The sequence below is a fragment of the Triturus cristatus genome, chromosome 6 (assembly GCF_964204655.1).
Source record: "Triturus cristatus chromosome 6, aTriCri1.1, whole genome shotgun sequence".
In the NCBI taxonomy this organism is placed as follows: domain Eukaryota; kingdom Metazoa; phylum Chordata; class Amphibia; order Caudata; family Salamandridae; genus Triturus; species Triturus cristatus.
The window spans coordinates 215,738,209-215,762,439 of NC_140589.1; the positions used below are offsets into that span (position 1 = coordinate 215,738,209).

Here is a 24,231-nt window from a genome sequence, read left to right on the forward strand (position 1 = left end):
GTCTGAGTTAGTAAACCTTTTGCTCATGTAAATGTCTAAGTGCATATAAAGTTGATTTACAGAACAAAGATTTTACAATCACGGCTAATTGGATTGATCTCTGGGAAAAACGAACACGCATGGTAGGTTTTCTGTAAGTATAGGATAGGGTGGTAGATGGCGAATTTGGGTGAGTGCTGGGGTTGGGAACACCGACAAAGAAAGCTTGTGGGTGTCCACAATCGTTTTTCAACCCTGTTTTAGTAGCCACTATGGACACACCCTTAACTCTACTCCTATAAAGGAAGGAGGAAAGGTCTTTCCATAGAGTTTATGGGTATCTAAACATATACACAAACACATATATTGCAGAAGACACGTTTCCAGTTAGAGAAAAACAAGAAAAAAATTACTTACAGCCACAGAATATTTCCATTATTGATAAAAGGAAGGAGGGAGTAGGTGGCAGAACTAAACAAGGAGATCCCTGGAATCACTTTAATTTCCACTGAAATACGTGAGGATGTTTTTAAAGGTCACCAATCAGAGGTAAAAACCAACAATATTCGATTTCTGACTTTTAAAAATATTGCTAGACAGTCCTTGAGTTTAAAACTACATTAAAATTCCAATCATTATGATTCAGGCATACAAAAGGAAATTCAGACACTACTTACCACGAAAGGCTTGTTCTCCCACTGTGCAATTTGCTGTAAGGTTTGTAGTGTTGCCATTAGTGCAGCATTTGAATATGTCCACCTGGTCACCACCACACAGAACGCTATCACGACTCTCCTCTTTCAGTAGCTGAACCACAAGTTCTTTACTCTGTACATATATATTAAGATCATCTTTCAGTGAGCAAGTGTAGCTTCCTGTGGAGCAAATAAGCGTAATTAAAAAACAAAACCTCCACAAATATTGGCATTCATTTGTGTGATTAATAACGTGACATAGCCATTATCTCAGACATTGCACTTACCATTCACCCTTCATCCGCTTTATTCTTGATCACTAGGATTGCTTTACTGTTTTCTGCTCATGTTTCGGTCTCCCCCTCAAAAATCACCATCAACTCTAACCTAGGCTCATGCTTGGCCCAGCAGGGTTCTCTTTGATCCTGGAAAAGGTGAGGGATGGGATCAGGCGGCCCCTAGTGGTGAAAGTTGTGTGCAGTGACATCACTGTGGTTCAATATGTTGGCTGCTGCTCATTTGCTGTATTCCGAGGGAGCCGGAGCCTTTTGGAAATGCCTACCATAGGGAGGGGAAGCTGTGGTGCAGACAAAAATGTGTGTCCCAAGACTAATAATCAGATGTTGCTAACCATAAGCGGTTGCATGGCCTGGCCTCCCATGCTAAAAGGAGTATCGCTTTGTTAGACCTTCATCAACCAGTCTAGAACCATGAGGTTGAGCAACAGGCAGAATCATGTAGAGTGCTACCAAGGAAGCATGTGACACAAGGAACCTCAACTAAAAAATATACTACGTTTGGTCTGCGAGTGAAAATGATGAGCAGTTTGCCAAATGGACACTGTGCCAGATATTTTCATCATACACTCATGACAATGGCTTGTTTCCGCTCATATAGAGCAAACGACCTTGAAAAAACAACACCAAAGTCTTCCTACTTGGCTCTTCTTACCTTCAGTTGCACATTTGCACCAGTGGAATATTGCTTGCCACATGCCACTCCCCCTGTATCCTCACCCCGACAAGTAGCAGGGCTGCAGATGCTAATGACAGAGGTAATTTGGCTGGAAGGATGACTGCCTAGCTTGGGCCTGTCTAAGACACTCCCACCCAACCCAGCCACATAACTCTCTTAGGTATTTTGTACTGGCAGGAACCACTCAGACTACAAATGCCCTCTGACACTTTCAGCCTGCTGAGCTGCCCTGGACACACCTTATAGACTCAGATGGAGCCCTGGCCAATCCCCTTGTAGCCACTTCCCTTACATTATCCATGTATCCTAACCTATAAACTACTTTGCATAGCATACAATGCTAGAAAAGAGCATGATGAATCTCCCTCCAGAATCTCTGTCCAGGCCAGATCTCCTTGTCTGCATGTTAATTGGGCAATCTATCAATACTATTTACCTGGTCATACCCTCCCACTTCCTCTTTTCTACAGTGGTAATTAAGTACGCACACTCAACCACGTCAGCTGGAAACACTTAAGGTAATATGCGGTACAGCTATGACAAGCAGGGGGGTGGACGTTCTGCATATGGTTTGAGGTTTCTGTAGAGTGGTTGTGCTTTCGTAATGCTGTTTTCAAGAGTTTACAATTAACGATCAATGGTTTACCAGCACCATCAATAAAACAATGTTTGTTGGTTGTATTCCCTACCACAAGACTGTCGAGTTGAGGGAACGGATGGCAGCACTAAGCATGGAGTGGCTAAGTGTCAGATCACCATACATTCGGTCTCAGCTTGGAGCCGTAGCCAAGAAGTCTGGAGAAAGGATTTGCTTGAATGGGCGATAGCAGATGAAAACTATTTAAAGGGTAAAGAGGATGAGTGCCTGACTGAAGACCTTTCTGAATGGGCTGTGATGTTTACCAAATTAGTGGATTCCCCGAATAATAGATCACCTTGATTCAGATTGCGTACTTTCATAACTCCATTGAAGAGGTGCACTGTGGCTATAGCAAACAAGGTCAGCTGAGTGATGTTGCTGGGACTGTATTATGGGTGAAACAATGAAGGAGAAGGTTGTATGGGTGGCTGGGTGTTACAGCGGGTTACGGAGGAAGTATGGACACATGTATATTGGCATGTTTTAATTGTCTCTTTGTGTTTTTGCTTTCTGATAAAGCACAATAAAGTTTATTTAAAAAAAAAAAAGGATGCAATACAGCTGGCAGTTGGACTGGCTGCCTTTTTGACCAATGTCTTCCATATTGTGACAATGGTGTTCATTCTCAGATAGTCCCCACCCTCTGAGTACATCCAACTTGTTTGTAAGTCCAATGCAACATGAGAAGTAACATCCAGCCACTTAAAGGACTTCCTCAGTGCCATAGAGGACAAGCTGTTACAGCAATCATTGAAATTTAATAGCACAAACACAGCATTTCCTGTATTCATCTTTGCTTAATCAATAGCTCTTGTTTACATGTACTTTCCTACTCTTTCAACATGGACACGTTTCCCATTCTTGCAGGTTCCGCCTGTACCCTGTAATGTTTAGATTTGAAAACTAGCACAAGTTTGTTGTTATCATCTTGGGGGCATAGTTTTTAGGCCATTGAAGATAGTTGCATGAGGAGACTACCTGATCCATTAAACAGGCTAATTTCCCTTGACTTCAAGTGCTGGCTGTCCTTCTCTTAATGTGAGGTTCTAAGGATATATATATATATATATATATAGATATATATATATATATATATATATATATTTTTTTTTTTAAGCACCATCCTGAACTAACGGAGGCCGTGTCCGGAACTCTATCCGGACTTGAATGCGGTTCGGCAAGATTGCGGTAAAAATAACTCGCATGGGGTCCTGTGGTCCCACTAAGGGTCGAGAAAATTATGCTGTTAAATGTGACAAGAGCGGGACCTACTAAAGGGGTTACTTGTTCTGCTGATGTCATCTGGGATGTCACTGACCATGTCATGAATTATGTAATATGTGACATCATCAGCAGTGGATTGCGGGCGCGTGAGATTTAGTTAGTATAACTAACTATATCGGAGGAATTTCAATGGTTTTGTTTGTGTGAAATGTCCAGCTAACTATAACACCCCAAAAACCTATTGTTTTTCAGTGAATTTCCAAGGTTTTTTAAATGCTAATTCCTAACTATATCAGGCCTGAAACCTATGTTTTTTTCAGTGAATATATATATATTTATTTATGTATGTGTGTGTATATATATATATATATATATATATATATATATATATATATAAATATATTCACACAAAAAAACACAGGTTTCAGGGACGTTCTAGTTAGTTGGACATTTCACTCGTACAAAACCAGAGAAATTTGGCCATTATAGTTAGTTGAGCTAACTATAACTCACGCCCCCACAATGCACTGCTGATGACGTCACATATTACATCATTCATGACATGGTCAGTGACATCGGTGACGACATCTCAAATGTCATCACTGGTGACATCACTGATGACATCACCGATGTGATAATCTGATACACCTCCTCATACCCTAATATAACAGAGATAAAATGATCATGCCTGTCTAGATGTGTATCGTAGGCTTCCCTGCCCTTCTGTCTCTACCCTTGGAAAAAACCTCCCTCCACCAGGGCGACCCCTCCCGCACCTTCCCTCGGCATTTGAGTAGTAATAATGATGCAGTTGTTTTTAAACCAGCTTTCTTAGTAATGAATTTCTGTTTGGCCAGGGTACTTTACCAGCAAGTTCAAAATTGCAAGAGAAAAAATGGCAGCTGCCAAAAGCCAATGCAAAGACTTATAAATGTGGGTTAACAGTCTAGTCTATTTTTTAACAGAAACAAACAAACAAGGGATTCATGTACTGTGTCACTTTAAATAGACAGTTTAGACGGCAGGACTCTATGGTCCAGTTGAAGGCATCCGCCGAAACGCGTTGACCGTCCTTTCACGTTTGCACTTATGGTGTTCAAGAAATAAAAAGTACCTCTAAGAAAATAATTGTGGAGTCTCTCTGTGCCATGTAGACTCTGGTTCGTTGGTGTGGACCGTAGAGGGTTTTGCTGAAGATATATTTTCACTTAAAAAACCATAGGTTTCACACATGGTATAGTTAGTTGGATATTTAACGCGTAAAAAACCAATGAAATTCCCCCGTTATAGTTAGTTCAGGTAACTATAACTCGCGCGACCGCAATCCACTGCTGATGACGTCACCTATTACATCACTCATGACATGGTCAGTGGCATCAATCATGACATCACTATCATCCTTATGATAGAGTGGCGGTCGCGCGAGTTATAGTTAACTGAACTAACTATAACGGGGGAATTTCATTTTTTTTTACGAGTGAAATATCCAACTAACTAGAACATGTGTGAAACCTATGGTTTTTTAAGTGAATTTGCAAGGTTTTTTAAATGCTAATTCCTAACTATAACGTGTGTGAAACCTATGGTTTTTTCAGTGAATTTGTACGTTTTTTTTTTTTGGAATATTTTTATTAAGTTTTTGCAAACAAAAACACCACTCATCTCGTATCAGGCTTAGCAGGAAATTAGCCCAAAAGTATTGCAACAATTCAGTACAGGCACAGTTGAGACACAAAGACACTCCATATGCATCATACAGTCGTTCCCATCCCCAACCGCTGTTAACGAAAGGATGGCTATTCTTGGTCACTGAGTTCAGAGTCTGAGGCATCGTGCGGGGGTTCACATATATTCCCTCTGTATACATTCCACCCACCCCACACCTGGGACCATTTTTTGGGGCAACCTCTATGCATATATACAGTTTTTTCAACCACCATTACATAGTCCATGTCCTGGATCCATTGCGCCAGGGTGGGCGACTGCCCCGATCCCCATCGCTGGGCTATATTGCGTTTTGCCAGCATGAGCCCCAACGTCACCCAGAGCTGTGTCACTCTCTTGTGGTCCGTTTGTTCCCAGATATTGAGGAGACACCTCCGAGGCTCCGGGAGCGTCAGGACTCTGGTCACCCGGGAGAGCGTGTGCAACACTCCCTTCCAGTAAAGCGCTATGACTGGGCACTCCCATAGGGTGTGAAAGAAAGTTCCCTCGTGTCCACATTGCCTAAGACATTGCGGGGATTCCGCCCGTTGCAATTTAAATAGGAGTGTACGGGTGTAATATGTGCGGTGCAGAATTTTAAGTTGGACCAGCCTTAGTCTGGACGATATGCCCACCTCTTTGGGGGAGGAGAGCGCGGATTGCCACTCCGCCTCATCTAAGTCTCCGAGTTCTGCCTCCCATTTACTCTTAAGGGTCAAGAAAGGATCAGGGCGATTATTTATTATTTTCCGGTAGGTTAGGGACGTCGCTCTTTGAGTTAGGTGTTCTGTGAGGAGCCGGTCTTCCAGGGTTGATGACTCCGGGAGCCGTGTCCCAGGTGGAATCGCCGCCCGAAGTGCGTGGTGGATTTGTAAGTACCGGAAACGTTCGGTGTCTGCCAAGTCGTAGTCTGCCTGTAATTGGGTAAAAGTGACCACCTCTCCCTTCTTCCAGAGGTCCCCGACCCTGGAGATGCCAATTAGATCCCACTGGTGGAACCCCTTGGTGGTGCGTAGTACCCCAAGCTGTTTTGTCTCCCAGAGTGGCGTAGCCTGGGTAATCCTCCCTGCCCATCCCATTGTTCGCTGTGCCGCAAACCATATCCGAAGGGTGTGCGCTGCGGGCCCCGCCGAAACGTGACCTCTTTTGGGGTTGTAGAGTGCTCCCACAACCCCCGCTGCCCCCAGCAGTTGCCTATCCATACGGTACGCAGGGTCATCTCCCGGCACATGCAGCCATTGATTTATAACCATAAGTTGCGACGCCCAGTAATAGGTTTTGATGTCTGGGAGGGCTATACCGCCATCGTACCACCCACTGGTGAGCTTGTGGAGAGCTATCCGAGGCACCCTGTCCTCCCACAAGAGGCCAGTGACCTCTGCGTTGACGGCCGCGAAATACGAGGGCGCAACCGGGAAAGGGGTATTTTGTAGCACGTATAGGAATCTAGGGAGGGCCAACATTTTGAAAAGAGAAGCCCTTCCCAGCAGTGTCTGGGGCAAGGAGCGCCAGTGCTTGACGTCGGTACGAAGCCTTTGCAGGGGCTTCATTAGATTTTCAGCCACAAATTTGTCGTGATCTGCAGTTACATAAATGCCGAGATATTTGAATCCTTCATTGGCCACCCGAAAATTGCAGCCCCTCGGGAGCCGAGGCGGGGAGCCTCGGAGCATATAGACGATGGATTTCTCCCAGTTGATCTCATAGCCGGACCTCTTCCCGTACGACGCACAAATGTCGAGGAGGCAGGCGATGGAGCGTGCCGGCGAGGCAAGGTATAGCAGGACGTCGTCCGCATAGAGGGAGATACGATCCTCCCATCCCATCGTCCATTTGAGGCCCCGGATCACCGGGTCCTGTCGCACCCACGCCGCCAAAGGCTCCAGAGCCAGAGCGAAAAGGAGCGGGGAAAGGGGGCATCCCCGTCTCGTCCCCCGACCCAACGGAAAGGCGTCTGAAACGTGGCTGTTTACTACCACCTGTGCAAGTGGCTGGGTGTATAGAAGCCGGATCCACGCGCAAATCTTGGGGCCAAGTCCCAGGTGGCGGAGAACGGCAAATAGGAAAGGCCATTCTACCCTATCTAACGCCATCCGTGCATCAATGTCAGGATGGCCGCGTCCTCCTCTATCGAGGAGCGGCACGCAATAATCCCGTGGAGACGCCGTATATTCAGAGCTGTGTTTCGGTGAGGCATAAATCCCGACTGATCCGGGTGTATTAGGGTCGAGAGGTATGGCTGTAGTCTTGTCGCCAGTACCTTGGCTAGAATCTTCGCCTCTGCGTTCAACAACGAAATCGGGCGATAAGATGAGCACTCGTGCGTCGGTTTGTTAAGTTTCGGGATCGCCACTATCGTAGCCATCCTCTGATCGCGAGGGAGGATCCCGGTCGATAGACCGTCTCTATACATGGCAAGTAAGCGCGGGACCACTAGTGAGGAATTCCATTTGGCCCCATCGCCTTCCCGGTGCGAAGAGCCAGAATCGCCAGTGTGATCTCCTCAGCCGTCAGGTCCGCCTCCAGGGCCTCGGCCCCCGAAGGGGTCAGCCGCGGCATTGCTATGTCCCGAAGGAAGGTCTCATTATCGGCAACGGTAGAGGAGGCATCAGGCGTATATATCATTTTGTAGTGGGCCGCGAAAGCCCCCGCTATTTGCCGTGGCTCCGAGGTAAATTCCCCAGTGTCTAGCCGAATCCGAGCCACCCACCGCGCCGCGCGGTCCCCCCTCTCCAGCCATGCCAGCAGTTTGCCTGCGTTGTCCCCCAGTTCATAAATCGTATGTTGAGTCGCCACCTGTTTAGCTCGTGCTCCCTCCCAAAGATGGGACCTGTATTCCTGCTGTGCCATGCGGACTTTATGTGCCGAATCATCATCTGCTTGTGTTGCATGGATTGCCTCAGCCTCACTCACCCCCTGCTCTAGCTCCAGCACCGCGCGTCGCTGGGTTTTGATGTGATCGGTAATTATGGAGATAGCTTGTCCGCGGAGGACTGTTTTAAAAGCCTCCCAGAGGGTCGTCGGGCTCCTGACGGAATCGGTATTTTCAGTGAAATATTGTTTGGTCGTCGCTTTAAGGGCCTTGCTGATTTTAGGGATTTTGAGATAGCCGGGGTGGACCGGGAACACAGTGCGTTTACGCGGGTCAATGGTCGCAAACGTGTTGACCACAGGCGAGTGGTCCGAAATACCCCTGGGGAGGTGCGACACTTCAGTCATCCCCTTGAACCCCGCGGGTGATGTGAAAATATAATCTATGCGGGAAAGGGTGTTGTGTGCCCCCGAAAGAAATGTGTACTGTCTCTCCTCTTGCCTATACGCCCTCCAAGTGTCTACGAGGCCCAGTGCCTCCGTAAATTCTCGCAGAATGGAGGTGGCGCCGCCATGTTCCCTGCATGATGACCTATCCAGTGTCGGGTCCATGGTTGCATTAAAGTCCCCGCCCATGATAAGCTCCCCTTGTGTTAGCGCCAGCAGGAATTCACCCAATGCCTTAAAGGAGGTCTTGTGTAGTGTCGGGGGGATGTAGACGGTCACCAAATTGTACACTTTCCCCTCCCATTGGCAGGTCAGTGCCGCAAAGCGACCGTGCTCCTCCCGACGAGAGTCAAGAAGAATCAGGGGAGAACGTTTGTTAACTAATATGCCCACCCCTCTGGACCCCGTCGTGAACTCCGAATGTATCGCCATCTTGAACCCCCATCTAGCTAGGGCTTTGGTGGTTGTGCCCACTAAATGCGTTTCTTGCAAGAGTGCCACCGCAGGTCCTTTACGCTTGAGATACTGCAGCACTAGCCCCAGTTTGATCTTGTCCCCTAATCCATTGACGTTCCAGGACAGAACACTGAAAGAAGGACAGTGCTGCTGTGTATGTACGTCTAGTAATCTATCAGTGGTCCCTTGGGTCATGTTATGTGATGCCGTCGTCGTGGACGGATGTGTGAAGTGTGTATGGTCGTGTGTCTCCCTTGTGGTCCCATTCAAGCCTAGCCAGCCTAATAGACCAATGAGTAGTTGCTGAACCTGAAACAAAACACAAACCAACGTTACAAAAATGCCCCCGTCCCCCCACCCCCCTCCCTGCTCAGCGGATTTAGAACTACCCGCCACCCCAACTCAGCAGAGTGCTTAGTTCCCATTAACTTGCTACTTTCGTATGGGGGGAAGCCGCTCACCGTTCCGCCGCCGATCCCCGCACCATATGCTTGTCCCTTCAGGTAACCGACTGTCCGGAGAAAGAAAAAGGTCTAGAGTCATCAATCCCCCTGCCGTTTCCGGGCCCCACCGGGCCGCCCGGTGCATTCCGGCCCCGGGCTCCTCACTGTCGTCAAGTCCGGTTGTTCCCTTACATCCTCAGCTTCACGGCGCGCCACCCTCGACTCCTCGACATCCAGGTTCTCGGGGGAGGTGGAATGGCCGCTAGGGGCCCGCTCCGCTCGGCCCTTCGTTCTCGCCAGACGCCACCCCTCTAGCCACTCCGTGGCCTCCGCTGGCGATGCAAAGAACCATGTGCGCCCCTCCGCCTCCACTCGCAGCTTCGCCGGATATAACATCGCATATTTAAGTTCTCGAGTGCGGAGTTCCGCCTTGACCGCCATGAAGTCTCTCCGTTGCCGCATCACTGTCGCGGTGTAGTCCGGATAGAGGGTGACTGTGCCGTTGTCCACCCGCAGTGGGGGGCGGTACGCGCCTCCTGGAGGATTGCGTCCCGGTCGCGAAAGTTGAAAATGCGGGCCAGGATCGGGCGTGGGGGGGCCCCAGGCCGAGGCCTCCCACCCGGTACTCGGTGCGCCCTCTCCACCGAGAAAACTTTTGAGAGCCCACGTGGCTGCAACTGTTCGGTGATTAGTTTTTCCACAAAGAGGTCCAATGCCGGGCCGCGTTCACTCTCCGGCACCCCAACGACACGCACGTTATTCCTCCTGGACCTGCCTTCCTGGTCATCCAGCTTGGCCAGCAGCTGTTTTTGCACCAGTTCAAGAGTTTGTATCCGTTTTTTGATGTTCGGCCGTGTCGTGGGTGAGGGTTGCCGTGGTAGCCTCGACTTCGGTCAGTCTAGAATTAATTTTTGCAACGTCTGCTCTGAGAAGCGCAACATCAGTGGAGATCGTGCCGATTGAGGCCTGCATCTGGGTCAGCGTGGCCATGACATCCGCCAGCGTAAACTCTTTAGTCTTGTCAGGGGGGGGGGGGACGCATTCCGGTCCTTGAGGAATGCAAACTTTTCCAGCTTCGCCTGTGTTCCCCCGCGGTGGCCCTTCCCCCCCATGTTGCCCGGCGCACGCTGTGTCAGCACCCGGTCTGTCCAGGCCCTGGGCGATCTGGGGATCGTCTGACACGCGTGCGGGGTGGGCCAGGAGATGTCGCCGTATGCCCCAGGGGCACCGATATGCCGTCTATCCGCCGCTCCCCGGGTCTTTTAAGCCCCCACTCTGGAGTCCCTGCAGCACTCGAGCCTCAGGCCGTGTAACAGCTCCTTACCGGGTCACTCGTTGCTCCTGCCACCACGGCACACATCGCGTCCTGTCCCAGGCCCACACACGGCGCCGCCGCGAGGCCCCACGGGGCCATGGGGAAGGTCCAGCCAGAACTGCATCACGGTTTTTCCCTTGGGCTGCACCATGCAAAGTCCACTCCACTCAGCCAGGGTGTCAGGGGGTTACACTGTTCTGCCTCCTAGGTGTGCTGTTGATGGTATTTATATTGCCACCTGCACAGGAGATCCACTCACCGCAGCAACTATATCCCGGTCAGACCTGCACCGACAGACCCCGTGACGGACGGCCAGCTGCACCAGGGGGCGCGACTCCCAGCAGGGCGTCTGACCAGTGATCGCAGTCAGCGTCAATCCCACCACTCTCCATAAGGCTGCAGTGCCCGTTTCTTGCAGAAGCCCTTGTGTTGGATGAAGCACGTGTTTCTACTATCTAGACGTAGCACTGCAACCCCTCTTGGCCGATGTTCTCTGCTCGTGCCGTTTGAATGTCAGCCTCCTCGGGGGAAATGCAGCCTCAGCTGGGCTTCCTTGAGAGTTCCGCCGCTCATCCGCTTATTGTAGCAGTCTGGCTGTCACCGACACTACATCCCTCAGGGCAATGTCCTTTATTTCACCGCTCCTAGCGCCGGCCTTCACTTCGCACAGTAGTGCCACAGGGGGCCCTTTCAGTGTGTACCCTCGCGGCGGCAGGCGCTCGCATTCCCCCTGGTAGGCCGCAAAATGGCTGCACTGCGTGCCCTCCAGGTTTTGCCCGTGCAGTCTGGGTTGGGAGTTGCCGTCTTTTCCCCTCACTAACCTCTCACTCGTAGGCACCTCCACAACACCTCTCCCCTGCTGCGGGCAGCCTCATGGTACTGGTCGCGGTCCCAGTCGCCTCACTCACGCCCGGGGGATGGAGGGGTATGTAGGCTCCCCTCTGTGTTCTTCTCCCGATGTTTCAGCTCTCTCGCTCGTGCCGTGGGGGCAGTCTCAGACCCCTCCCTGATCGGGCCGCAGCTTCGCCGGTGCCCCCGCAGGGACACGTAAAGGGCCGAGCGAGTCTGGTCCCCAAAGCGCAGGGGACAGGCTTGTCTTCACTGCACACTCCTGCACGTACGGCGACGCAGCTCCGCCTCGCGCACACTCCAGCTCTGGGAGCCACGGCCCAGTGCCCCGCCCGCACACCAGCCCCGTAACTTCAAACAGGGGGGGTCCAGGGAGATCAGAGTCTCATCACCAGGATGCAGCGGCTTTCCGACTTACGAATGTCATTCCAAAATTCGTTTTTAGGTGAAGGGTGCTCGGATAATTTCAGGATTGTTGGTCGGCGTGGAGGAGCTCGAGGCTCAGACAGCCATTTTCGTCTCGAGCCAAGCTCCGCCCCTGTACGGTTTTTTAAATGCTAAGTTATGTATGTATTATTTTTTTATACATTTATTTTACAATAAACTGCGTATTAAAAACATTTTTTTTTTTTTAATTTGGTTTTTGACCGTGCGCGCACTAGCGCGCACCCCTGCGATTTAAAAAATAAATTAAAATTAAATGTTTTTTTCTGTCTTCAGGGTCCTTCAGGGACCCCCTGACAAAGGCTAGGGGGTCAGGAACTCTCTACCCTGCCCCCTTTTCACGTTCGCCACCTTCCTTTTTCACTCTCGCACTGAAAACAAACAAAATGGCGGCTGACACTTCCTGATTTGGACCGATTCGAACGTTGACTAACATATAACCACCAATCAGAATTATGCTCACGCACATTAGGGTGCGCGCACGGTGCGCGCACAGTGCGCGGCTATAGATATGTATGTGCTTTTAACTGCAATTTTCTCAGGAACTACTGAACAGATTGACTCCATATATGCAAAAGGCACATCCCTGAGCTGAGGACTACCTCTCTGCCAAATTTCAAGTAATTCTGTTCAGCCGTTCGGGCTGTACCTTGGACTAAAGGTCCCTATGGAAAATTGCATGGGGAAAATGCGTTTTGGGACCCCCCTTTTTTCTCAGCCCCCGCTTGACGAATCCCGCCGAGACTTTCAGGGTAGGAGCGGAGCGCCCCACCTATTTTGAAAATTTCGCGAGGATTCGTCAACCGGCGCCAAAGTTATTCCAAATAGAATGTTGCGGATTTCCTATGGAAACACGGTCCTAACTATAACTATCTACTGGCGACCGCCAGTAGATATAGATATATAGATAGGATACATACATACATACATACATACACACACACACATATATATATATATATATATATTACCTACTGGCGGTCGCCAGTAGGTAGTTATAGTTAGGACCCTGTTTCCATAGGAAATCCGCAACATTCTATTTTGAATAACTTTGGCGCCGGTCGACGAATCCTCGCGAATTTCTCAAAATAGGTGGGGCGCTACGCTCCGCTCCTACCCTGAAAGTCTCGGGGGGATTCGTCAAGCGGGGGCTGAGATAAAAGGGGGGTCCCAAAACGCGTTTTTCCCATGCATTTTTCCATAGGACCTTTAGACAGGGCTACAGCCCGAACGGCTGAACAGAATTACTAGAAATTTGGCAGAGAGGTAGTCCTCAGGTCAAGGAAGTGCCTTTTGTAGGTTTGGTGTAAATCTGTTCAGTAGATTCTGAGAAAATAGCCTTTAAATCAATATATATATCTGAGCCAGCTTACGGTACGCTTACCGTAAGCTTACCGTACGCGTACGGTGGCGTGCGCGAGCGCGATTCTGATTGGCTGTTACATCTAAGTAAACATTCGAATCGGTCGAAACCAGGAAGCGGCGGCCGCCATTTTCTCTCTCGCACTCTGAGGGGGGGGCTGTAAACAAAGGCAAAAAACATATAAAGGGGCTGTTTAGACAGCGCCCATGCACATAGCCATGTTAGTTGAGTCCTCAAAGATCCCCCAAGGCCAAAAACTGTAAATTTTTATTTTTTGAAAATTTCGCCGATTACGCTTACCGTACGCGTACGGTGCGCTTACGCTAAAAATTTTAATAAAAAAAAAAAAACACTGTGCATGGCATATTATTGTCATCACTTACAAATTAAATTTAACAGATTACCTATCACAAGGAAGCGCATAATATGTCCTCCATGTGCGCACGGTGCGTAACGTGGGCACGCGGTGCGCGTAGCGCACTGCGTGCCCACCTTGCGTGTACGGCACTAACTGCGTAAAGTGGGCGCGCAGTGCGCGAAGCGCACCGCGTGCTCACTGTGCGCGCACCGTGCGCGCACGGAACGAACTGCGTTAAGTGGGCGTGCACGCCACGAATGGCGTAAAGTAACTTAGCATTTAAAAAACCGAACAAATTCACTGAAAAAACCATAGGTTTCACACACGTTATAGTTAGGAATTAGCATTTAAAAAACCGTACAAATTCACTGAAAAAACCATAGGTTTCAGACATGTTATAGTTAGCGGAAATTTTACTGATAAAAAACCAATGAAATTCCCCCGTTATAGTTAGTGCAGGCAACTATAACTCACGGGACCGCAATCTTCTGCTGATGACATATGTGTCTTTATGAAAAAAAATATTTGTAATATATGTATAGCTAAAAATTTATGGAAGAAGACATGGGCAAATAAGTGTCTAAATACAGTATTAGCATCAGCAGAGGATTGCGGTCGCGTGAGTTATAGTTGCCTGCACTAACTATAACGGGGGAATTTCATTGGTTTTTTATCAGTAAAATTTCCGCTAACTATAACATGTCTGAAACCTATGGTTTTTTCAGTGAATATATATATATATATATATATATATATATATATATATATATATATATATATATATATATATATATATAGATATATATCCAAAAGTCGCCCGACATGGAAAGGCCCACACAGGAGTAAGTATCACCACACTTTTTAATGGAGGTTGCGGTGTTGTTACAGAATAAGTAGCCTCAAATCAAAAGCCCCAAACCCGGCGCGTTTCGTGCTGAAAAGCACTTAGTAATGGGTTAAGCAGGCTTGCTGGTTGCTCATGAAAAGCCGACAATTTACAGGCAACTAATTATACCTCACAGTTCCCGCCCTTCTGTGCGTGGCCACCCCGTGGCCTCGTGGTTCGTGTAGTTCCTTTGTTTTGCTCAAGTGAGTTGCCGCTTCACTGCAATGTTGCACCAAAGTACATCCCAAGTGGGTCTGTGTAACTCAAGTCCTGCAACACACCACACGTGATAACCTCCATTACCGGCTCCCATCCTAAGCTCTGCAGCGTGTTTACCGTCACAGCAGGACTGCTTGCTGGCTTCCACAGGAGTCGGGGAACCGGCAGGGCCCACGGGCCCTGAGGCTTCCCCCTGGGCCACAAAGCAAACTAATGGCTAGGCCCCGGGGGATCGGGACTGAGTCAGAGTCTCAACCTAAATTCAAAAAACAACAAAAGGGGTCGGGGTAGGAAAACTCCCAGTCCTGGTGGTTGAGTCCAACAGAGTCCGGCCAGGGGCCAAACTTGTTTTCTTTAAAGAAAATTATGCAGCAAACTCGCAGTGGACCCGCCAATCCGTGGCAAAACAACAAAGTCCCCTGGGTCGGCCAGGTCCGGGCGGAGGCGGAAATTGTTAAATATTGTGGGGGAGAAGAGGGGGCGGCACTCAAGTACTTTGCTTCTCTTTCAACTTCGACACTTTTCCCACTCTTGCATGTTCCGCCTGTACCCTGTAATGTGTAGATTTAATATTCAAATTAATATTGTGGAGATGCACAAGTGCCCGCCCCCCCCAGGCAACTTTCGTCCTCTGGGACATCCATCACCTGGGGTACGCCTGTAAGAATTCATGCACTGAAGCGGCCAGGCCACGGGGGATAAGGTCCCCAAGGCCTATATTGGCCAAGGGAGGGGGGCTGCGTGCCTACTTCTGCCTTCAGACAATGGCAATGCTTGGGGAGATGGGGTTACGAGGACCAAACTCAGTCCAGGAAGGGGGACTGCATGGCCCCCCTCCCGTATAATTAAAAGATTAGGCCCTGGGGGATTGGATTCCAGGGCCAATATTGGCCCAGGGAGGGAGGCTACGTGCCCCTTCTCACTTATAAATATGGCCAGACCCCAGGAGATGGGGTCCCTGGGGCCAGATATTGGCATGGGGAGGGGGCTGCTTGCCTCTTCCACAATTACAGTAAGCCTGGCCCCCGGAAGATGGTGTCCCCAGGGCCAAATATGGCCCGGGGGAACATGTACCCGCTCTCTAAAAAGAAATGTGGTGGGCCCTGGGGGATAGGGTTCTCGGGCAGAAATAGAGCAGGGGAGGAAGGCTACATTGCCACCCACCAAGTTGGCTGCCTTTGGGGGGAGGCCACAAGGCCTGGGCAGAGGCCAGGCCCTGCAGCCAGCCACCTGCCATGGGGTTGATAAGTAATGTCATAGATCATGTCATGAATAAGGTCATATGCGAGGTCATAAGCAGTGCATGGTGGGGGTGCAAATTACAGCTACTTCTGCCCCCAACTATAACGTTGCTTTAACCTTTGGTTTTTCCAATTAATATATAGAGAAAGAGAGTGGTAGAGGAGGCCAACAGCTTTGGATGAGGTGGTGAACACCACCTCATCCAATGGGTGGAATGTATGCTGTCCAAGAGACGGGAAGTCTATCGAACTTCAAGAGACTTTGGGCCCAGCTCACAAAGCCACTTACAGCCGTATGCCTAGGTTTACAGACCTAAATTACTATTTAAGCCGCCAACTATACACAATAGGACACCTGTCGGGCATAAATGATTTTACTGCTTTGTAATTCTATGCAATAATCATGTAGAATTATGGAGTCTTAAACCGGACCCAGAGGGCAGACGTTTGTGTGGTTTGCATTGAAAATTTGAGAAAAACCAACAAACCCGCGAGTTTGTTGGCCTCAGCAAACCTCTAGCCTACCCTTTGCCACCGTCGATTGTGTCAGAGTTTCACTTCAGCAAAGGGGTGGAGAAATTCACCTTTCAGTGGGAAAGCGGACTAGACGACCCCCAGAGTTGGAGGAGCTGTAAGGTAATGTGTTTCTCCACAGAGGAAAAATATTTTTCAGGAGGCGGAACAAATAAAACACTGATAAAATGTGAATTTGCTCATTGGGCCTCATTGTCGAAGTTCATAACAATTCATTGAGTACAGATACAGAATCTGGAAATAGCAGCTTTGACAAACAATCTCGACTCACTCAGTAGTGTGCCTGGAAAGCTGCAACTGGCTCGGTTTTTCATGTGTGCTACTTCTAGGTTCTGCGAATTAGAGAACATTTTAAATCTATGCACCCATAAGAAATGATACCAAGTGTACATTTACAATTCCATAGGCGAATAAAGCCATTGTGTGCAAAGGCATGTAAAAGATCAGCGACCAATTACGCCTCAAAGATATTACAGACTGCCAGGTCAAAGAGGAGGGGAAGGCAGTGACCACAAGCCCTCTCTGAGCACTATTCAAAAGCCAGGGTGGTTTCTGGCTATACAAAGGGCATTTGTCCTGCAGGGATAAGCTCATCCCTCATGCCATCAATGCCATGTCAAAAAGGCTGGACTTATTGCAAAATAATCGATGTCTGACATTTGATCTGAACGACGCAGAGAGTTAGTTTTTTTCTGTTACAGCACATAAGTATAGATCAACATTACATCATTTTGAAACATCATTGTTTATGGGCAGTATTTCAATTAGCCTTTCTCCATCAACTTCTGGATATAAATGAATTTAAATGGGTCAATAGCCTACAGGTTGCTTTTGACATTGTACTTAGGAGCATGGGTGCACAATATTACAAAAAAGAAAAATAAGGCAAAGTCAATCTGAATATTCTTTTAACCCAAAAAACTGGTTTTGGACTTTGAATCCTTTTGAAAACATGCATTGGACATTTACTGAAACCTACTCGGTTTTTAGGAAAACTTTTACAGTGTTTGTGGAAGAAGAGCACCACAACTTTGCACACTTCTGGAAGCAATGATATCGGAGAGTGCAGGCCCAATTAGCGTGGTTATGACAAACATAAAATTATAATTTGCGTGCTTCATCAATACCATAAAAGTAGCTTTAAAATCCCAAAGGAGAGCTAATAGACTGCTTCAGAGGTAGTATGTGGCATGCCCTTTAGACGACCCAGCTCCTTTTATGCTGAGGGATGTAGGGCTACATTTACAACGGAAACATTTTGTTAGCGTCTAATTGAAACTTTTGCAACTCGCAATTACAAACACGCAAAATGGGATGCTTCAATGTGTCTCAGACACAGTTTGCGATTCCCAATGGGGTTGCAATTGACCTACCTCATCAAAATTCAAGAGGTACGTAGCCGTTTACGATCCATTGGTAATCGCTAAAGACACAGGGATGGAGGCCTGCTGGGGACAGCAGACCGCTAGGACTGGGTTTGCTTTTAAATAAAAGCAACTTGTTTTTTTTTTTTCTTAATGCAGCCCATTCTTAAAGGAGAACAGGATGCGTTTCATAAAGAACAATAAAACGTTTCATTTTCAAGAACAGGCAGTGTCCATGGGGCCACTGCCTGTTCTAAAAAAAAAAAAAATGTTTTTGCTACCATTCACAAAGGTGAACGGGTCTCCATGACTAGCTTTTCAATATGCTAATAACCAGGGTATCAGCCCTAAAGCCCTGGGTCCGGATGGGGTACCCTTAGATTTGCTTAAGTACAATATTAGTCTTTTGGTCCCACTACTAACAAATGTCATCAGCGCTGCTATTGTTGCACCTATGCCGGCCTAATTGAGTGAGTCAATAATGGTACCAGTTTTCAACAAGCATTGGCAAAGCCAATAGATCTCACCTTTGTAAGATCTATTGGCTTTGTTGGAGTGGAGTGACATTCAGTGGAGTGGCAGAGAGTGGAGTGGCATTGAGTGGAGTGGCATTGAGTGGAGTGGCATTGAGTGGAGTGGCATTGAGTGGAGTGGCATTGAGTGGAGTGGCATTGAGTGGAGTGGCATTGAGTGGAGTGGCATTGAGTGGAGTGGCATTGAGTGGAGTGGCATTGAGTGGAGTGGCATTGAGTGGAGTGGCATTGAGTGGAGTGGCATTGAGTGGAGTGGCATTGAGTGGAGTGGCATTGAGTGGAGTGGCATTGAGTGGAGTGGCATTGAGTGGAGTGGCATTGAGTGGAGTGGCATTGAGTGGAGTGGCATTGAGTGGAGTGGCATTGAGTGGAGTGGCATTGAGTGGAGTGGCATTGAGTGGAGTGGCATTGAGTGGATTGGCATTGAGTGGATTGGCATTGAGTGGAGTATCGTGGAGGGGAGTGGCAGAGGGGAGTGGCAGAGGGGAGTGGCAGAGTGGAGTGGCGGATTGGAGTGGCACTGAGCGGAGTGGCACTGAGCGGAGTGGCACTGAGCGGAGTGGCACTGAGCGGAGTGGCACTGAGCGGAGTGGCACTGAGCGGAGTGGCACTGAGCGGAGTGGCATAGAGTGGAGCTCTGTGTGGCGTGGCAAAGAATGTAGTGGAGTGGCATTGAGTAGAGTGGCATGAAGTTTAGTGGAGTGGGATGGAGTGGAGTAGCACTGAGTGCAATGGAGCAGAGTGGAGTGGCATGGAGTGGAGCGGCATTGAGTGGAGCGGCCTTGATTGGAGTGGCGTGGAGTTGAGTTATGTGAAGTGGTGTTGAGTGGAGTTGTGTGAAATAAGTGGAGTGGCATTGAGTGGGATGAGTGGTGTGGTGTGGAGTGGCAGTATTGAGTAGAGTGGCAGTGAGTGGTGTGGCATTGAGTGGGATGAGTGGTGTGGAGTGGGCAGCATGGAGTAGAGTGGCACTGAATGGAGTGGCATTTGTATGGCATGGGAAGTTGCCACCGATTTGCCCTACAGTGCTTCAAAGCCTTTTGCTATTTAAATCCAATAATAATACAATATGTTACCAATTATATCTCAACCTACTTCTATGTAAACATCTGATGCCTTTGAGCCAATGCAGGAGCTGGTTTTTTTAAAGATGGAGCACTCAGTAATTCCGGAGTACTCACTATTCCAGGTTTGCAAACACTCCATGTTTGAAACGTAGAGAACTGCTGATTTGCTTTGGATGTCGACATGCCGTTAAATAGGGAAGATGGTGGTAAGTTGCAGGTATCTTGGTGTAGAAACTGCGGTTTACAATTAAATGTGTTGTAGACCGGGAGGGGCTAGTGGGCATGGGAGCAAAATATTGTATTGTAATATTTATAAAGCGCTTGCTTTCCTTATGTGGGGCGCTGAAGCGCCTGCCTACATGGATAACACGCTACACTGTGTAGAGTGAAAAAATGAGAGAGAGATGTGCACAATTTAAGCAGGCATTTTTTAGTAGCTCTGCAAGTCTTTTTATAACATTTGGTATGCACATAGTTCACTTAACTAGTTGCTCAACTCACTTTACTCACTGCTCAGAATGTAATAGTTTTTGGGTAATGATAAGAGAGGCCTGGTGAGCAAAACACTAACATTACAGAGTTTTTTTTTTTGGGGGGGGGGGGGCGCCGTTTGTAAAGCTCCAGAAATGTTTAGGCTAATTCATTTGTTTACCTGCCTTCCACATAACTATTTGCTTGAAATTTGTCAAAAAATTTGAAATTGGCCACCGATGCGAAATATTATGGTATACTTCTGAAATGTGTTTCCTTTCACTCCAGCTGTTTTGGAAAGCTTTGAAGAGGCAGGTTTCAGGAATGGACATATTTGGTTTGAGCCTTTTCAGGAAAGAATGCTACATATTTTTAATGACACTTTACGATGTGATCTCTCGCGAAGTTTGATTTGATTGGAAACTGGGAATAACGCACCTAATGTTGTTAATAGATATAAACTTATGGCAAGGTATGGAAATACCATGCCTTTCTGTGATTAATAAACGTTGCTCAAACTTTACTCCCCATAGCGCAAACTAGTTGACTCATTCATTGTAAAATGAGAAACGAGAAGGGAACAATAGGAGGCCAGAGAAAGGGTGAAAGGATAAGAAGGGTGGGGGAGGAACTTGGGAAACTGGATTGAGGGGAGAGGAAGGACCGGGGAAGAGTGATGTGGGAGGAAAGTAGATGAACGATTTAGTGGAGAGCGAGACTAACAGAGACACTGGAGATAACGAGTAGGTGGAGGGAGGTGGAACTAGAGAAGGGGAAACTAGGATTGGGGGCGCCCTAAAACATGATACATTTGTTTGAATGCGAAGAAAAATTAAAAGAAATTGGTCAAGAGATGAAAGTGATTGTGAGGGACCCTTTTCCCCGAACCCTAAACCCTCCCGTGTACCACCCGGATTACCTCCTTTACGGAGTTCTCCCTTCCCGGACACGCCAAACGATATGATCTCCAAAGAGTCCGTGACAACGACGACCCCGCCCCTCTCTCTCTTACAGGGTCCAATCCGATGTGACGACAGACCGGAAGGATTCGACCGGTACCCCGGAAGTCCCTCCCCCTCCCCGGTGGACGACCACAGAAAAGACGGAATTGAGAAGAACGAAGGAGTCGGAAGATCGTGGCAGGAACTCTCGACTGGCGATACGGAGGAAGGAGAAGACGGAAGTGGGGACCTCGAGGAATGGTCGGAAGACTGGTGGAGTCCTCCGGAGGTAGCTGAAGAGCGGCCGTAACTCAAAGGAGAGTTACGGCGGAGCGTGTGAGTACCTTCCCCCATATTCTAGCTCGCTAGGTACGCTGTGTAAAACCATAGAAGCCTCCTTGTATATAGACTCCCTCACTTCTACAGTCACGTCCAACCCCCTTGTAAATACTATACAGCACTGTTGACACTATAAGTCCTATTTCTCACAAACCCTTTCCGAGCACCCTCAGTCTTGTCCTTTTTCCTCCTCGACCCATTTCTTTCCCCCCCCCCTCACGGTCCGTTTCCTCTTCATCACATTGTGGGTCTCGGGGACGGTATCTTCCGCAGAATCCCTGCAGGACTGACGGCTCCTCTGTTTGTTTTTCTTTCGGTCCTCCGAGGAACACCTACCCCGGTCTACCACCGCCGAAGAGTGCCAAGAGCGGGAAGCGTACCAGAAACCCCGACAACGACGACCGAGACGAGAACCATCACCCCGTTACCCGTGACTCTCAACCCTATACTGGAACTTGTGTATATTAAAGAAACGCACTATAGCCCACTATATCTGGCCTCCTCGTCTGTTATTCCAGCCCGCCACATCCCCACGATCACAGTGATGCGCTTCGCTAAGGCACTTGTGGGGCTCCGGTCTCGTTAGTGTTCGTGTTTCAGGGACGAAGAAGGTGATGACGAAGAAGGTAGTGTAGGGCGGATGAAGCATGTGCGGTGTTTTCTTAGGCGTGAAGGAAAAGGATACGAAGAGTTGAATGGGTTCAGTTAAGGCTAAACAGAGGTATCACAGCAGCTGGGGATAAAGGCGATGGAGCCAAGTGGCGGCACTAAAAGAAGACACCGAACTCCTGCAAAGAAAACCGAAAATTAAATAGGTGAAACAAATCAAACCGATTTTGCCTACTTTCTGCCTCAGTATAACAAAGGATATTAAAAAGCAGCCCATTGTTCCTGCAATGGGATGTAAATCATCGGATATTCTCCACGTTTGAGTTAGTTTGCTCCAGTCCTAATGTGTGTGGAAGGCAAACTGAATTTGGGGGGGGTGGCAGAAGAACACAGCCAGCAGTGCAGTACCCAGGCAAAAGAGCATGTTCAAGCGACATCACTAGATGTAAAAACAAGGGGGAGGCCGATCAGACAGAAGAACTTGAAGAGAAACAGAGATCCTGGGAAAAGGCAGTTTATAGCAGTCGAGCAGTGGCTGAGACTGCCCCAGTAGCTGGGACCAATTTCCTGCCTTAAGGTCTACGGACAGCGAGCGCCCAAAGGCCTGTGTTGCGGCGCTATACGAGCCTCTTCGTTCACTCGGGGCCTTTGAGACCGAGAGCGCACAGGTTAAAGCAAAAGCCTGAGCTGGAGGAGCGAACTTTTGAATACAAGACTGGAGTGGTGCGGCTGCAACAAGGACATGAGCGGAACTACCTGCTCTATAAGTTTGTGTTTTATATATATAAAAATTTAAAAACATATGAACAGACTGGAGGAGGGGCCATCCTGGGGTGTGAAGGAGCATTGGCCGACAAAGACAAACCATTAGTGAAATCGCCATGGGGTGGGAACACACAGAAAGGAGGGACAAACATGGACAAACACCAATAACAGGCTATCATTTCTGAATGCCACAGATACTAACCAATGGCAATTGGTGGGCGGGTCAAAAGCGCACAGAAGATATTACAACAGGTCTTGCAGGGCTCGACCTGAAAAGGGGGACAAGGATGACCTAGGCTAATATAGACCGATATTCATCGATTCTAGTGTAAAGGTCTTAGGAAGGGTGCTAGAAGATTGAGCATATGCCAATCATATGTTGTCATAAGTTCAGTACGGTTTTCGGTGAGGCATGGGTATCATAGAGCAATGCCTCAATTTGTCCCCGATTGTAAGTATACTAAGTCCATGAAGAGCTCTTTAAATCTTGCCATCATGGATTTATCTAGTGCATTTGATACCATGAATCGGGACAAATTGTGAGATATAATGAGTGATATGAGAGTGGAGGAACCTTTAGTTACCAAGGTTGCACTCTGATACCATACTGAGGCTACGGTATTGCCCTAATGGTAAGAAAACAAATCCTATATTGTTAACAAAAGGGGTTCAGCAAGTTTGCATCTTGGCCCCCCTCCTATTTCTTATTTACAAAAGTGGCTTAGAGGTACATTTGCTGATGGACAATCTTGATTGTCCTAAAATCGATAGTGATTCCATCTCCACACAATTATACGTGGATGCCGCTGTTATAATTTTTACGACAGCAAACACTTTACAGAAATCCCTCAATGCCTTTGAAGGTTTTATGAGTCCCTGGATCTAAAAGTGAATTATAAAAAATCTGAAATTTTGGGATGTGGATCCAAGAGAACTAAGTCCAAACCATTTATGGTACAGGGGATGGTGGTTGAAAAAGTACAAAGCTTTTCTTACCTGGGACTTTTTTTTCCAACTCCCAGTTTTCCTGAGACTATTTAGTAACGCTAAGAGCCCTCTTTCGCTTTTCGTCCCACAAGGGACAGAAACCAGTTCAACAGATATTCACTCTGTATGAAGTTAAATGTCTTGTGATTGCATCTTATGGGGCAGGGGTTTTGGGCTATAGTAACTGCTCTAAGCTCCAGGTAGTAAAGAATACCTTAACTCGAAGACTTTTGATGGTACTTAAAGGTTTATCAATGTCCTTTTGCTAATATGAACTAGGTTTCGGACATATTGAGGACAAACATAGCCTTGCCCCTATGTTGTTATGGGCGAAGATCTGACTTTTTCCAGAATTAGATTTTATAAGATCCATTATATCAGACTGTCTTCTGTTATCCGATGCCTATTCCATTCCTTGGCTTTGTTATTTGAAACGTACACTCCAGGAATTGGATGCAATTGATTTTTTCTACAATCTGTTAAATATGCCCAAACAAGCATAAATTATTATTAAAACAGCATATGGCACAAGGGCGAGTTCACAGTGTTTGCAGACACTGAATCAGCAGAGC

At 47.9% G+C, this 24,231-nt stretch overlaps 1 protein-coding gene across 6 annotated transcripts in view; it reads right to left on the bottom strand.

The window, feature by feature from the left end:
* The window catches only part of LOC146816667 (adhesion G protein-coupled receptor F5-like), a 531,046-nt gene that overhangs the window by 209,160 nt on the left and 297,655 nt on the right, over positions 1-24,231 (bottom strand). For all 6 annotated transcript variants that reach the window (XR_014962931.1, XM_085610566.1, XM_085610564.1 and 3 more), the window contains exon 10: positions 657-854. Coding sequence is in view for 5 of the 6 variants with exons in the window: in XM_085610566.1 (XP_085466692.1) it covers positions 657-854 (198 nt within the window). In the remaining variant the exon portion in view is untranslated. The remainder of the gene's footprint in view (positions 1-656; positions 855-24,231) is intronic.